The sequence below is a fragment of the Alosa sapidissima genome, chromosome 9, assembly GCF_018492685.1.
Source record: "Alosa sapidissima isolate fAloSap1 chromosome 9, fAloSap1.pri, whole genome shotgun sequence".
In the NCBI taxonomy this organism is placed as follows: domain Eukaryota; kingdom Metazoa; phylum Chordata; class Actinopteri; order Clupeiformes; family Clupeidae; genus Alosa; species Alosa sapidissima.
Window position 1 is genome coordinate 30,919,564 of NC_055965.1, and position 16,232 is coordinate 30,935,795.

The 16,232-nt window shown below is 42.1% G+C and overlaps 3 protein-coding genes across 20 annotated transcripts in view; 2 read left to right on the top strand and 1 right to left on the bottom strand.

Annotated features, from left to right (window-relative positions):
• The window catches only part of LOC121718806 (NACHT, LRR and PYD domains-containing protein 3-like), an 849,641-nt gene that overhangs the window by 389,269 nt on the left and 444,140 nt on the right, over positions 1 to 16,232 (top strand). The window lies entirely within an intron of this gene.
• LOC121718961 (zinc finger protein 2 homolog) overlaps positions 1 to 16,232 on the top strand; it is a 389,219-nt gene that overhangs the window by 127,313 nt on the left and 245,674 nt on the right. The gene's annotated exons all lie outside the window — the stretch shown is intronic.
• LOC121718794 (NACHT, LRR and PYD domains-containing protein 12-like) overlaps positions 1 to 16,232 on the bottom strand; it is a 338,838-nt gene that overhangs the window by 101,969 nt on the left and 220,637 nt on the right. For 13 of the 16 annotated variants that reach the window (XM_042103979.1, XM_042103984.1, XM_042103978.1 and 10 more), the window contains one exon: positions 3,587 to 3,757. The exons of 1 other annotated variant lie outside the window; for it this stretch is intronic. In XM_042103979.1, the coding sequence (XP_041959913.1) occupies positions 3,587 to 3,757 (171 nt within the window). Of the gene's footprint in view, positions 1 to 3,586; positions 3,758 to 7,409; positions 9,088 to 16,232 lie in introns of all 16 variants that reach the window. 2 more of the 16 variants (XM_042103987.1, XM_042103988.1) reach the window with 2 other exon arrangements.

A 16,232-nucleotide genomic window follows, 5' to 3' on the forward strand; every position in this document is an offset into this window, starting at 1 on the left:
GGATATACAGCTGACTAAGAGTTTGTCAAACTAGCCTTAATGATCACAAAATGCTAAGCATGCATGTAGGCTTTTTGAGTTTCTTAAAGCTAAACTGTGCTTAAATTGTTCAAAACATGATTTCCTAACAGGGCAAATAGAAAATAAATATTAAATATAGCTTAGATATCTGTAAATATTAAAATCAGTTCTATGATTTACAGTTCTATGTAATATGTCATGTTTGAGGTTTTGTACTGTTTTATTCGGTAAAAAGAGTGGCCTTGCCCCTAAAATTATGAAATTCCAAGCCTGGGAGTAAATGTGGGGGACAAATTTGGGTGAACCAGATAGCAAGGTCAATATGTTTAGGGAAAAATATTTTTGTCACTAAGATTAATGAATAATCATGATAAATAATTGTGATCTCAATATTGATCAAAATAATCGTGATTATCATTTTGGCCATAATCGTGCAGCCCTATAACCTCACATACAAGAAAGCAACTGCACAAATTAATAAATAAATAAACAAACAAGTAAGTTAATATCTAAACACATATACAGACTGAAACTTGAGATTTATGTTTCATTAGCCCATTTACTCCTAAAATGGCTGTTAAAAACGCCTATAGAATCCTATGGAATTCTAGACTAAATAACCTTATTTCCTGAGGGTTTTCTGAAAAAATACTAAAAATTGTCAACGTCTACCAAAACCTTATTATCTAAGCCTCTGTAGCACCTAGAAACATGACATAAAAAGCATGCTGCACTACGCAGCAACCAGCAGGAGATTCAATGTTGCGCTATGCAGCAACCGGCGGGAGATAGAATGTTGCGTAGTGCAGCATCCGGCGTGAATAGGTTAGAGTACATACCGAAGTGCTTAATTCCAAAATGAAGAAACCATGAGTTGACTTAACCCTCTAGGCGCCACAGTCGACTATAGTCGACAAGATGCGGTACTGAATAAAACGGCCGATTTAGTCAAATAGGGTGTCATATTTCGTTCGACTTCCACTCCACTAGATGGCAGACATGTCATACGTCATCCCCGAGTCGAAAAAAAAGGGCACTCTTTAAACAAAACTTTCGCGCTACAGCTGCATTGAATCAGTGCGTACAATACTGGAGCTAGTTTGTCAGAGCGATATTGTCAACGTCAGCGAGTATTTGCATTAGATTATCGTCTAATGGCATCAAAAAAGTTTACCTGAAACGAAGTGTTGGGTCTTCTATTCGCGGACCCTGATTCTGAAGGGGAATATCTGCCTTCAGAAAATGACGGTGATTCGTTTAGTGAGGCTTCAGATGCGTCCCTGCCTTGCAATGATGCAGCTGGACAAAGTGAGAGTTTACTCCATAGTTTAGCTTACACCAAGCACAAACGTTGAATCGTTTGCCCAATGTCACTGGTGGGAATAATGTTTCACGGTTCGGAGTGTTCATCGGGAAGTTAGCAGGGTGTTAGCGGTGTGGCGAACGAGGCTGGAGGTAGCATAATGACCATAGCGCTAGCTTCTGTCTTCTGAATGTGTGCCTCTCCACAATCGCAGCGACAGTAACGTGGTGGAGCCTTTGTCTAATGCCACTGGGTATGTTAGACGAGGTCGAAGTGCTCATAGCACAGTTAGGGGGGAACGTAGTGGCAGTGTGGGGAGTCGCAATGAGAATGACAGTAGGCCTAGTCCAAGCTGCGCAAATTCTCTCCACTCGGCGCGCGCGAGGCAGATCTGGCCATGCTGCTCGCATGGTGGAGGTGGTGACACGCTCTCTCCCTCTCCCACACACACACACACACACACACACACTAGGTCATGCATAGTCTATCACAAGATGATGGGAATGCCGGCCCTATAGGGATAGGGAGTCATTATCTCTACAGCAAAAGGCCTGCTACATAAAAAAAAGTCAGCCATTTATTAGTAATGATTTACACTGTTGATTTGCTATCTATTTCCCTGATCATTTAGGACATACACTTTTTGTGTGTTCATGTCCTTGTGATGTGTGTGTCTTTGTCAGCTAAGAAAAAAAACAAAAAAACATCAACAAAAACAACAAAAAGAAAAAAATACTAACATTGTCTCTTGTCTTGTCTCGTCATCTCACTCCTGATCTGTGCCTTGTCGTGGCAAATGAGCTTTTGAACTAAACAGGTCTTGTCTACTTGTGTTTGTGTGTCATCTGAATAATATATATGTGCCCCATACATGGAATCAGAGTGCCTACTGTATGTAGTAAATGGAAAATCTCTACAGCAAAAGGCCAGTCTACCGCTACATGCATTTGGTTTGTTTCTGCCATTTATTAGTAATGATTTACACAGTTTGTTCACTACTTACTATTTACCTGAGCATTCAGTATTGTGCAATATAGCATACAGAAGGTGAGGGACATTTTGGGGGGAAAGAAGTGGTGCATTTTATCATTCAAACATGCGACTTTTCATGAAAATTCTATAATCCAAGATGGCCGCCACCATATGACGCCATAATATGCAAATTAGATATAAACATTTAATCCCTACATAAACTTTGGGTCATCCTTAATATTTCTCTAATTTACAGAAAGTCTGTATCTCTTATCACTTTTAAGATATAGCCTTTTGAAATGAAGATGTCAAAATCGAACGTTTCGAAAAAAAATAAACTCTGGCGCCTAAAGGGTTAAAATCCAATGTTAATCCAATCGAGCTAGCTATAGAGCAGGTAAAATCTTGAAGCTGGCTGGAGAAATAACGGTTCTTCATTCTGGATGTTACAGCAGAGTATCCACGCACAGCATTCAGCAGAAGAAGAAGCCAAGGCAAAAAGAAGCGCAGAGTGGAATTATTATTATAGTGGAATTAGAATACATTAAAACTAATGTTTCCCCACAAGTCTGTCTGGAGTCAGATGGAGGAGAGCAATCAGTGGCAGGAAAGACCAAATAACTATTGCAGCTTCTAGCTCAGGGCAGGATCTTTTGCCTGCGCATAAGAACTATGACATAATTTGGTCAAGCACAAAAGACAACTTAGCAAGGCAGTAGAAGCACTATTTTTACACAATATCTATAAAAATAGGTTACCTTTTGTTTAAAATTGAGAAAGCTGACTACTGTCACGCAACAAATGCAAAGAAAGATTGCAGTGTAAACCACTGTTGTTCCCACACTATCTAACAGGTGTTGAATTTTACTTGATGCTGCATTTAGATATGTAGACACATTATTAATCAATGTTACCTGTGGGCAAGTAGTAGTGTTCTTTAATGTATAACAGTACACAGAAGTAACATTTCAGGTAATAGAATGCATGACAAATATTGACCTGCCTAATGTTAGGGCAAATTTAAAATTCCATTCAATGTAAGTCGCCAACCTGCTCATCGGGAGCACTTTGGGGTTCAGTGTCTTGCTCAAGGACACTTCAACAGGGTCAGAAGGGTTAGACACGAACCAGAAACCCTCTGATTAGACAACTTCTTCACCTCCTGAGCCACTGCTGCCCAATTCATTATAAATAATGAATATTTTTGTTTCCCTGCCCCAAAGTGTGTATAACTAACCACAAAATCAAGTAAACAAACAAATGTCAGGAAATGCATGGCCTTACACCAACCTTAATGTCTGCAGTTTGCAGTGGGGACTAGACAGTCCCTTAGAGAGAAGCTGAACTCCAGAATCTTTTAGGTTAATTTGACTCAGGTCCAGCTCTATCAGGGAGTTTGGTGACTGTAGAACAGTAGCCACACTTTCAAAGGACTTCTCTGTAAGGGTGCATTCAGCAAGCCTGTAAAAACACATGACAAATAATCAAATATTAGAGATGAAGAAATGGAAGGGACACTGCTTACAAGGTGCTGCAAGATATAACCTCACTTCGGTAGGCCTACACTTATCTTTTTGAATGGCTGCTTTAGAGTACGTGGTTAAGGAAGAGTTTAAATTACAATAAACAGGTGTACTGAAAAAAACATGAACCATGTCAGCTGAGTTTGAACCCAAGCCACACAACACACATACAGTTAAGAACAAAATTATTTATACCCCTGGCAAATATTGATTCAATGTTGATTGTTTAATTTTGTTCTTAACTGTACATGTTCGACAGACGCGCTACCAGTCGCCATTTCAGATTTACACCAATCAGAGTTCAAATGTAAAATTCCAATGAGTAACTTTATGATGATATTTATGATATGATATAGTATGAAGGGAACCTTTACATCTCCAGTTTGCATGGCCTTACACCAACCTTAATATCTGCAGATTGCAGAGAGAATTAGAGTCCTTCTGCTGTAACAGGTAACAAAAAATAATTTTGGACAGAGTGGCAGTTCGATACATCCTCTTATCCTGACGCATGTAAAGGTTTGCTTTTTCATTCCATTCAAGTTTGGTTAGGTCTCTTTCTTACCTAGAACGGCATGCAGACAGGCCTTCTGTTACGAACGAACCGGCCAGAAGGGTTGCACAGCAGAGACGAGGTTAGGTTACATGAAGGTGAGCTGTCATGCTAAAATTGGCTAAATATAACTTCTTGCTAAACGGCACGATATATTACACATACACAAGCTGTTTTATTCCTCTTTCCAGTTGTATAATTGTTGTCTATATTAAACCACATGATATATTACATACACAAGCTGTTTTATTCTTTCCATACCAAAGCTTATCTCCTGACCCTACTTGTATGCTACTGCACCTGAGATGATTTCTGTTCAGCAAGCTAGAATTCTGATGGGTATTAATCCAATCTGTGTCTCTCTCTAAGGCTTATCTTATGTTATAAAGGCTTATATTATCAAGGCTTATCTAATCTCAAGCACACCGTCACCAACACAGACACACAAACCCTCACACACATAAACACACACTTCCTCACAAACAGTCCGGCGCCCTCTCTCTCACACACACACACACACACACACACACACACACACACACTTCCTCACAAACAGTCCGGCGCCCTCTCTCTCTCTCTCTCTCTCTCTCTCTCTCTCACACACACACACACACACACACACATACACGTGCCCCTCCACACTCTTTTCACACTCTCCCTTTCGCACACACACACACACAAACACTTCTTCACAAACACCCCGGCGTCCCTTAATTCGCCTTATTCACCTGACGGCCAGAACGAGGCTAAAGAGTACACTTGCCATTACATCTCAGTCCAGCAGATGGTGTTGGTAATGCACTCCATTTGCAAACTCCCAAAAAAAAGCTCACCGAAAAAGAAGAAGGGTTCACTGGCCTGTTCTTCTTCTTCAGTGACTTTTTTAGTGACAGAGTGAGGGGGAGAGCGTAATCTCTAGGCAACGCAATGATTTTGATCTGACTTTCTTCAGTTTTATGCTGAAGCCTTACACATAGGCTACTAAATACACAGTGTCTACAAGATTTCATGAATGAGTCATTCCGTGTCAAATCAGATTGTTGACAGGTTGTTGCTGCATCGTCTCAAATTTTGTTCAAATCTTGTCTATATCATCAATGGGTCTTAAAACCAAGGCCTGTGAAATATTTCTGTGCAAAACTTATGTTTTCATATCTTTTTCAGACATTGAAATTCTTTCATTTTTACAGCTTGAAAAACATGTGCCATGTTTGGGCATTAATATCTTGACAAATATTATCCCTAGCCTCCTCAAGGAGGGTGGAAGACCAACTCATAAAAAGCATGTGTAAACAATTACAAGTCTGTCCTAAATGTTTCCTGACTTTCAAAAGGTCCCTAGATTTCAGAAAAATGTGCATTAAGTGTGATATTGAGGGTATTAAAAAAAACAGTTTTGTTTCAGTATCAGTCACTATTTCCTCTTCACAGTTTATTAATGTTTTAATTTGACATCTCCACATGAAATGACCATGACAATAATAAGGATAAAACAAGGCGTGTTTGTATTTTTTGTGTCATTTTCAGGCAACTGAAATGTGTATGTGGGGTAGCTAGTAGGATCATAAAAATCTATGTGGAAATAGCTAAGTATGTGGACATTTAGTGTGTAAAGTACCAATACACAACATAGCATTTTACTCCTTCCATAATGTCTTGGAAAGAAGACTGTTTTCTGCAGCTCCAGCCAGAGGGAGAGTGGGCCGTTAGCTGCCGTAACCAGTGTGGGCATATTGCTGTTTGTTGACTGAGCCAACGCTGCTGCTGCTGCAGGCTTCTGTGTTGCCTATTGACCTACTCAAGTTAAGCACACACTCCTTAAATCTGACTTTGGTCTGGGCTGCGGTATCGAGAGGGGACTGTTAACCCACTGCTGGCTGGATTGGGGCTACTGCAAGATCACGTTAGAGTTGGACATTTGAAAAGAATACTCCCAGTATCTTCCATGGACTCAATTGCATCGTAATTGTGTTTGCCGTGTGAAGCGTTATTGTTTTTCGGACACTGGTGTGAAGATTTGCTGTGCGTGTGCTGCGCTGTCCTCTCCTACTCTCACACTGAATTGCTTTTGGGAACATTGAATATTGGAGTCTTAGGTATGAGCTACACCAGGCGCGTAACTGAAGCGTTCCGTTCGCGGCGCGTAAAATCCATTTTAGATGAATGGTTTAGTTTTTATTATGCCCTCACGGTGTGACCCCACCCCCACACCCCACCGGCCCACGAGTTGCTGCTGCGTCCTGGCTGGTTCCTTCTCCCTCTCCTATGTGGACCTATAGACTGTTGTATTTATTCCCCTGACTGTATTTAAATAAATTATATATTTGACACTGACACTCAAGTGTATTCCTTAAACTTATGCTTTTGCATTACTTTTGTTACATTAGTTAATAAATTCTTAAGTTAAAATGTGTGTTCTCTGTTTTTTCACAACTTGAAGCCAGGTCGTTACAAACACAGACATAGGGCCCTATCATGACATTCTAAAGTGCATCGTCACTCGTCAAAAGTCTATTCAAATTTAGTCGGATGTCCAGTTCACATTGGGAGGGGTTTCGTTATCAAAAGTGGAGCGCATGGCGCAACAAGGTGTTCCTAGGTTTTTTAATCAGTCATATGGGTGTGTTTGGGGCGTAACATCATTTTAAACCAATGAGAATGATATCTGTCATTCCCTTTAACGGCGCAAAGCGCGATATGTCAAATATGTCATGCTTTGCATGGACGTGCGCTGGTGTGCGTTCATGAATGGTAGAAGGATGGTGCGTGCACCTGCCAATATGACTGTTGACATGCGCTCTTAAAATAGCATATGAACAACTCGCCAGTGACTTCTGACCAGGTTTAGGTTGATAGCGATTTTTAGACAACGCGCCAGGCCCCTCCCTAGGTTGTTAATTGCCACACCCCTGGGCGCAATGTTTAAAAAATAAACGTGCAAAATACCAAATTATTGGTGAAAAACGAGTTTTACGCCATGCGCCACACACACACACACGCAGACACACTGTACAAACACTCAGATATTGTTACTTACAGAGCTGATGTGACTGCTGGGAGCACCTTCAGAAGAACTTCATCTGGACTGAGGAGTTCAGTCTGATCTTCCTCTGGTGTCTTTATGTACTTCTGCAGGTCAAACTCAGCCAGCTGCTCTTCTGACATCTTAAACGTCTTCCATAACTTAGTCCCCCACTCTCCTGGTAAGAGTGTCTCTACATGCAGATCTTCTGAGCTCATTTTGTACTCTACTACTGCATGGTGATTCAGCTCATTCAGACAGTAGAACATGTTGATCCTTCTATCTGAGTCATCTTCATCTTCATATCCATATCTGTCTGAATCTCTTTCTCTCAGGTTGATCCTTCTGTCTGAGCTCCTCTGATCTCTGATCTTCTGTTTGACATACTGGACTGTTTGCTCTGAGCTATTTGAATGGCTACTGCTCTGTGGCAGTAGGTGCTTTAAGAGATTCTGATTGGACTCCAGTGAGAGGCCCAGAAGGAAGCGGAGGAAAAGGTCCAGGTGTCCATTCTTACTCTGTAAGGCCAGGTCCACTGCGGTCTTCTGTAGGTCATGAAGTGTTGCATCTCTGAACAGAGCAGAGAGTTGAGAGGTCTGCTGTTGGTCAGGCATGTTTCTCTGTCTGTTGCTGAAGCAGAGGAACACATACAGAGCTGCAAGAAACTCCTGGATGCTAAGATGCACAAAGCTGAACACCTTCCCCTGGTGCAGCCCAGACTCCTCTCTGAAGATCTGAGTACACACTCCTGAGTACACTGATGCTTCTGTGACGTCAATGCCACACTCTCTCAGGTCTTCCTCATAGAAGATCAGATTGCCTCTCTGCAGTTGTTGGAAAGCCAGTTTCCCCAGTTTGAAAATCACCTCTTCATCTGTCTCTTTTCTCTCTGTGTACTTGACATTTTTTATGCCTGTCTGTATCATCAGGAAGTGTGTGTACATTTGAGTCAGAGTTCTTGGCATTTTAACTTTGTCTGATTCTTTTGATGTTTTCTCTACAACAGTGGCTGAAATCCAGCAGAAGACTGGAATGTGGCACATGATGTAGAGGCTCCTAGATGACTTCAGGTGTGTGATAGTTCTGCTGGTTAGGTTCTCATCACTGATTTTCTTCTTGAAGTACTCCTCTTTCTGTGGGTCATTGAATCCCCTTATTTCGGTCACTTGGTTCACACACTCAGGAGGGATGTGATTGGCTGCTGCTGGCCGGGTGGTGATCCAGAGGAGAGCAGAAGGAAGCAGATTACCCTTGATGAGGTTTGTCAGCAGCACGTCCACTGAGGCTGGCTCTGTCACATCACAACACTTCGGGTTGGAGCGGAAATCTAGAGGAATTCGACACTCATCCAGACCATCAAAGATGAACATGACTCTGTACTCTGAACTGGAGAAGACTCTGGAATCTTTGATTTCAGGGGAAAAGTGCTGAATAAGATCCACCAGACTGAGTTTCTTCTCCTTCATCAGGTTCAGCTCCCGGAAAGGAAGAGGACATATGAAGTGGACATCCTGATTGGCTGTTCCTTCAGCCCAATCCAGAATGAACTTCTGCACTGAGACTGTTTTTCCAATGCCAGCCACTCCCTTTGTTAGCACTGTTGTTCTGAGGGGTTTGTATTGTCTGGGTTCAAAGATTGTGCCCTTCTTTTTTCCCTCACCTTCCAGGAAGTGTTCTTTTCTGCGTCTTTCCTTTTCCAGGAAGTGTTTAAGGATGTCACTGCATTTGATTGTTCTGCCTCGTGCTGCTTCTCTCCAGGATGCCCTCTCTATCTGTCTGACCTCATGTTCATCATTGACCTCTCCTCTTCCCCCCTCTGTGATGTAGAGGTCTGTGTAGATCTCATGGAGGAGTCTGGTGTCTCCCTGCTGTGTGATTCCCTCAATCAGACACTGAAACTTCTTCTGCAAGTGGGATTTGTGGATCTGCTGATATCTGTGTGTGAAAGCCAAAACACATTTAAACCTAAAAACTCGTTCATGCACAAACGTATATGTACTTCGGTTCTGTGCACGAACACACACACTCACACTCTTCTTACCTTCAAGCAGGGAACAACCTCCATCACCACATTAACTCATTAAATTAATCATCACATATACACACACACACACACTTCTTACCTTCAAGCAGGAAACAACCTCCATCACCACATTAACTAATCACATTAATCACACACACACACTCCTCACCTCCATGTTTCATGGCTGGTGTGTTGTTCCTCAGTGAGACTGGCAGCACCACCCTCCTCGGGAGCAAGTCTTATTCTAGAGAACAAGCAGAGAACAACCATCATCTCATTAACTTAATCAGACACACACCAGTGTTTCTCATACATTGGCTTATTCGTGGTGGCCCACCACAATATCAACACTGACCACCACACAATGATTTTCTATCTTGTACTACTTGAATTGGATGATGCTATGTGCATTTTTGCACAGCCTTTCCTTGTGTCTCTGTCCCTCAACAAACCTGCATAACGTTTAAAGAAAACATTACAAATCCTGTAAGGATTGTTGTTGGCATAGAAGACGACTGGCTAAACCGTGATTTATTCCTGTTAGCATCAGAACCACGTTGCGCAAATTTGTTCAAAACTGTGAACACCCCCGTCACCTACCACCACAAATGCACGCACACACACACACACACACAGTGTGGGTATAGGCCAGCACATCTACACATCTAGTCCAAATGTGCAGGTTAACATGCAGTACCACAGTGACGCATGGTGATGGGTGATCACATTGATCAGGGATTCAGGGAGTTTGTTCACCTGAGAGTGACAAAGATAAAGTAAGGCTGATTGCACAGACATTTGATGGGGCTAGTGTCATGAGAGGAGCATCTGGTGGAGTGCGTAAGAAAGTGCAAGACCTGAACCTGGTGATGGAAAAGGCTGCGTCAGCAGCATCCTCAGTGCGTGTCTTCTTCTCGGATTTTTATAGTTTCTCCGCTTTTTTCACAAGATCTCCGAAAAGATTTAAAAGCTTATTTTGGAGTGTTTCGAAATAATTGAAACATCTGGAGATTTTAATACAATCTCAGTTAGAGAGGCTAAAGGGTTTTCTCGAATGCTCTTAGATCCCGAGTTTTTATTCCTTAGACCTGTTCTAGATCATGCCCCGTGTAGATGTGCTCTATGCACAGCTGCAGAAAAGAGCAATCGATGCAGTGGAGGCACACAAGGTTACAGACAAGTTTGTGGCCAACATGAGAACGATAGGCCTACGTGATGTCCCGTGCCTTTGTGCAAAACATACCGGTGTCCAGGATAAGCGCAGGACCGCTTGTAACTTTGTGCAAATTGCCTATAAGTGTGTGACAAGTTACCGCCACCGACAGATTTTCATTCACTGGCCATTTGTCTGCCGCCATCCTATTTGATAGTTCAAGCTTCGTCAAATTTTCCAAATCATTCCCCAAGGAGCTCTTGAAAAAAACTGCCCTTTTACGTGTATGTGTCACTTAATATTAATTTATATACAAACCACGGTGGACACGCAAGCACTCATTCATACACACAGAATATTTACCTTTTTAATGAATAGCCTACTTTTAATTTACTCTTTAAAGTTGAGCTGGCTCTTGAACACAATAATTTCGTTACTTATAATTTCTTTTATGAGTAGGCTAGGCCTACATGACAATAAACAACTTAAACTTGACTATGAGAGCTGAGTGGTGTAAGGCGGCGTGAAGCCTACACTTGGAGCTCTAGTGGAATTTTGATTTCGCAACGAATTCTCGGTTATTTGTTTCCCTCTTGAGTTTTTCCCCCAAAGTAGTTCTCCACTGATCTGAGCTAATGAGCTGATTACCGGTACCTACATTGTAGCTTTTATTTGTCTGGAATCTCAACATTTTAAACTTCACTTCTTATGAATAAAATAACATTAAGTAGGCTAACATAGGTTAATAATGCATGAACAAAACGGTATTTTGACCGCAAGTGGTAACATTATGGAATTCCATTCCCCAGATTTCGCTCATAGCCTAGCCATAGAAAGAAAGCGTCGTAAAAATGAACAAAATCTCCGTGGACCGCCCTTGTGCTTCCAGCTGCCGGTGACCTGGAACTATGCCAATTTTTTTTTCTAAACTTGATCAACAGACTCTGCCCCGCCTATTTGTCAACCCAGGAGCCGCTACTGGTTGTCTCTGTAGGTAGCTGTGCGTGCGCTGATTCAGGGGGCTGGACCTCCTGCTATATAAGCCGCCTCCAATCCATCCTGTGCGCCTCTCCCATCCCCTCGCCGCACTTCCTCGTTACTGGGCGCTTTGTCGAGACGTGCTTTCGTCGGCACTTTGTTATTTGTGTTAACACTTATTTATAGAGTTAATCACATGGCTTAGTTTATTTAATTCATATTATATTTTATGGTACTTGCGTTGGCGGTGGCTTGGTGGCGGGTTGACACTTTTGTATTATAGGTTTAGTTAGAGTAGGCAAGGAAGACACCGGAAGACTCACAAACTTTTCTGTATTTTGTTTTCAAACGCGAGCAGAAAGTTAATACCATCTAAGTCAGTAAGTCCAAGGGTTTTCTTTTACATTTTTGTATTATTTTCACCGCCACGTTATTCTGTCTGTCTGGGAGCTTTACTTTATTAAATTTGTTAACTTTGCACTACGTCAACTCTATGGCTTTTCTTATGTTATGTTGAACCATTCTTTATGATTTATGGTCACGTAACAGTGACTGTTGGCCGCTGTGCCAGGAACAGTGTTTTTCTATCTTTTTGCTATCTTTTCTATCTCTTTATTATTAACTTTTTTCGTTTCTTCTTTATAGTGTTAACCCTTTAGGTGCCAGAGTTTTTTTTTCGAAACGTTCGATTTTGACATCTTCATTTCAAAAGGCTATATCTTAAAAGTAATAAGAGATAGAGACTTTCTGTAAATTAGAGAAATATTAAGGATGACCCAAAGTTTATGTAGGGATTAAATGTTTATATCTAATTTGCATATTATGACGTCATATGGTGGCGGCCATCTTGGATTATAGAATTTTCATGAAAAGTCGCATGTTTGAATGATAAAATGCACCACTTCTTTCCCCCCAAAATGTCCCTCACCTTCTGTATGCTATATTGCACAATACTGAATGCTCAGGTAAATACTAAGTAGTAAACAAACTATGTAAATCATTACTAATAAATGGCAGAAACAAACCAAATGCATGTAGCGGTAGGCGCCTTTTGCTGTAGAGATTTTCCATTTACTACATACAGTAGGCACTCTGATTCCATGTATGGGGCACATATATATTATTCAGATGAAACACAAACTCAAGTAGACAAGACCTGTTTAGTTCAAAAGCTCACTTGCCACGGCAAGGCACAGATCAGGAGTGAGATGACGAGACAAGACAAGAGACAATGTTAGTATTTGTTTTCTTTTTGTTGTTGTTTTTTTTTTCTTTTTTTTTTTTCTTAGCTGACAAAGACACACACATCACAAGGACATGAACACACTAAAAAAAACACTGATATGTCCTAAATGGTCAGGGAAATAGATAATCAACAGTGTAAATCATTACTAATAAATGGCTGACAATGTTTTTTTTTTGTAGCAGGCCTTTTGCTGTAGAGATAACGACTATCCATATCCATATCCTATCCATACAAGGCCGGCATTCCCATCATCTTGTGATAGACTATGCATGGCCTAATGGCTCTCCTGCCCCGTGTCACCACCTCTGCTCCTGTTGCGAGCAGCATGGCCAGATCTGCCTCGCGCTCGCATCGAGTGGAGAGAATTTGCGCAGCTCGGACTAGGCCTACTGTCATTCTCATTGCGACTCCCTACACTGCCTCTACGTTCCCCCCTAACTGTCCTATGAGCACTTCGACCTCGTCTAACATACCCCATTAGACAAAGGCTCCACCACGTTACTGTCGCCGCGATTGCGGAGGCACACGTTCAGAAGACAGAAGCTAGCGCTACATTAGGCTACCTCCAGCCTCGTTCGCCACACCACTAAAACACTCCGAACCTGTGAAACATTATTCCCACCAGTGACATTGGGCAAACGATTCAACGTTTGTGCTTGGTGTAAGCTAAACTATGGAGTAAACTCTCACTTTGTCCAGCTGCATCATTGCAAGGCAGGGACGCATCTGAAGCCTCACTAAACGAATCACCGTCATTTTCTGAAGGCAGATATTCCCCTTCAGAATCAGTGTCCGCGAATAGAAGACCCAACACTTCATTTCGGGTAAACTTTTTTGATGCCATTAGACGATAATCTAATGCAAATACTCGCTGACGTTGACAATATCGCTCTGACAAAGTGGCTCACACCCACACTAGCTCTGGTATTTCACGCACTGATTCAATGCGCTGTAGCTAGAAGGTTTTGTTTAAAGCATGCCCTTTTTTGGACTCGGGGATGACGTATGACATGTCTGCCATCTAGTGGAGTGGAGGTCGAACGAAATATGACACCCTATTTGACTAAATCGGCCATTTTATTCAGTACCGCATCTTGTCGACTAAAGTCGACCGTGGCGCCTAGAGGGTTAAGGGTTGGTTCTGTTTGGGTTGGTATAAGTAACACTGGCGTGGGGTTTTGTTGTTGGTGTTGTTACTTGCTTTACCTGGGTGTCTGCTTCCTGTATTTGGTTGCAGCCGCCCTAGATATGGAGAGTTTCGGAAAACTTACGCGGCGTCATGCTGTTAAAATAGCATCGAATGCCAGTGTAGAGGATTGTAGTTTAGCAGCAGGAGAAGTTGTAGGGCATGACAATATTCTGTCAGCTGGCGTGCTGTTGTCCAATCTGGCTGAACTACGTCAGAGAGCAGTCAGTTTTTACTAAGAGCTATATAAGAGTGAGAGCTCAGATATTCAGGTGGATGACCAGTCACTGAGAATCTACCCCAGGTGGCCGAAGAGGCGAATGCAGTCCTTGGAAGGGCTTTGACCCTAGAGGAGCTGCAGAGAGCCCTCCAGAGTATGGAGTGTGAAAAGGCACCAGGTTTAGATGGTATACCCGTGGACTTTTATAAGTACTTTTGGTCAGAAGTGAGTGAGGATGTGCTGACTGTTCTCAGTGACAGTCTTGCCAGGAGGCGGTTGCCACTGAGCTGCCGAAGGGCAATACTCACTTAGCGCCCCAAAAAAGGGGACTTGAATGACATAAAATCATGGAGACCTGTGTCAATCCTCTGTACTGAATATAAATTCAGTAAAGCTCTCTAAAGCGTTAGCTAGTAGATTGAGTGAAGTTGTGGAGCAGGTTGTCCATCCTCACCAGACATACTGTGTGCCGGGTAGGTTGATTCAAAACAACATTTCATTGATCAGGGACATATTTGATGTAGGTAAACTGTTTAACCTGGAATTCGGCTTAGTATCCATTGATCAAGAAAAAGCTTTTGACCGTGTCGAGCACAATTATTTGTGGAGTGCTCTGGCAGCCTTTGGTTTTTGCCCTGAGTTTATTGATATGATTAGAGTTCGGTGCTGTGACATTGAGAGTATTTTAAAGGTTAATGGTGACTTGTGTGCTCCTTTTAAAGTTCACAGAGGGGTCAGACATGGTTGTGCCTTATCTGGTATGTTGTACACTCTGGCAATTGAACCCCTATTGGTGAAGCTGAGGAAAGAGCTGGTGGGGGTGAGAATTCCAGCGTGTGAAAGTGTTTTTAAACTGTCAGCTTATGCAGACGATGTTGCAGTACTTGTGAATGGTCAAAGAGACATAAACATTGTGTTAAAGATTTTTGATGATTTTAATGTGGTTTCCTCAGCAAGAGTAAACTGGTCAAAAAGTTTAGCTATGCTGGTCGGGACATGGTTAAATGGGGAGCCAAGTCTTCCAGCTGGCTTACATTGGGCCAGAAGTGGTTTTAAATATCTTGTGTTTTTTTAGGGAATGAAATGTTTGTTCAAAAGAACTTTGATGGGGCTGTTGAGAAAGTTAAGGATCGCCTTGATAAAATGGAAATTCCTTTTAAATAAGATATCCTACAAGGGGCGTGTCCTTATTATCCGCCCTTTGGCATCAGTTGTCTTGTGTGGACCCTCCAGCACAGTTGCTGTCAAGGATCCAGTCAATCCTAGTGGACTTCTTCTGGGATAAACTTCACTGGGTTCCACAGAGCATCTTATACCTACCTAAAGAGGAAGGTGGACATGGACTTGTGCACCTACAAAGTAGGACAGCTGCCTTTCGGTTGCAGTTTGTCGAGCGTCTTCTCATGGGGCCTCTGGATTCCAGCTGGAAGTCTGTGGTGTGTGCCATTTTACAGACTTTTGATGGACTGGAGCTGGACAGAACTTTGTTTTGGATGGATCCAAAAAGATTGAACGTCAACAAACTCCCTGGGTTTTATCGTAATTTGTTTAAAGTTTGGTCCCTTTTAACAGTGCAACATCTATGGTTCTGTTTTAGATATGTCCCTTAAAAGTCTCTTCCCGCAATCACACATAGCCTTCTTAGGTCTGGAGTCATTACTATGGAGGGTTTACTCAAGTTAGCAGGACCAGATCTTCTTAACGCTGAACAAGTTGCCAGTCAACTGGGGATGAGATCTATTCGAATAGTAGCTCAGCTACTTGAGAAATGGCGGGCCTTCCTAACAAGAGAACAATTGCTGATGGCGGACTACTTCAGAGGGCTGTGCAGTTCAGACTGTAATGATCCTTTTCCCAATCTTTCAATTTGACAGGTTGTACTGGTTCTTACTTGCATTTTGAACAATTGTCTCTTTTGGGTCAGAAGCAGCTACTGGCAAGTGTTTATATAAACTGTGTGTGAAGTCTTTTAACAAAAAGTCTCTGGACAAGAGGGTGAAAACACCCTGGTGTACTGTTTTACAAATGGGGG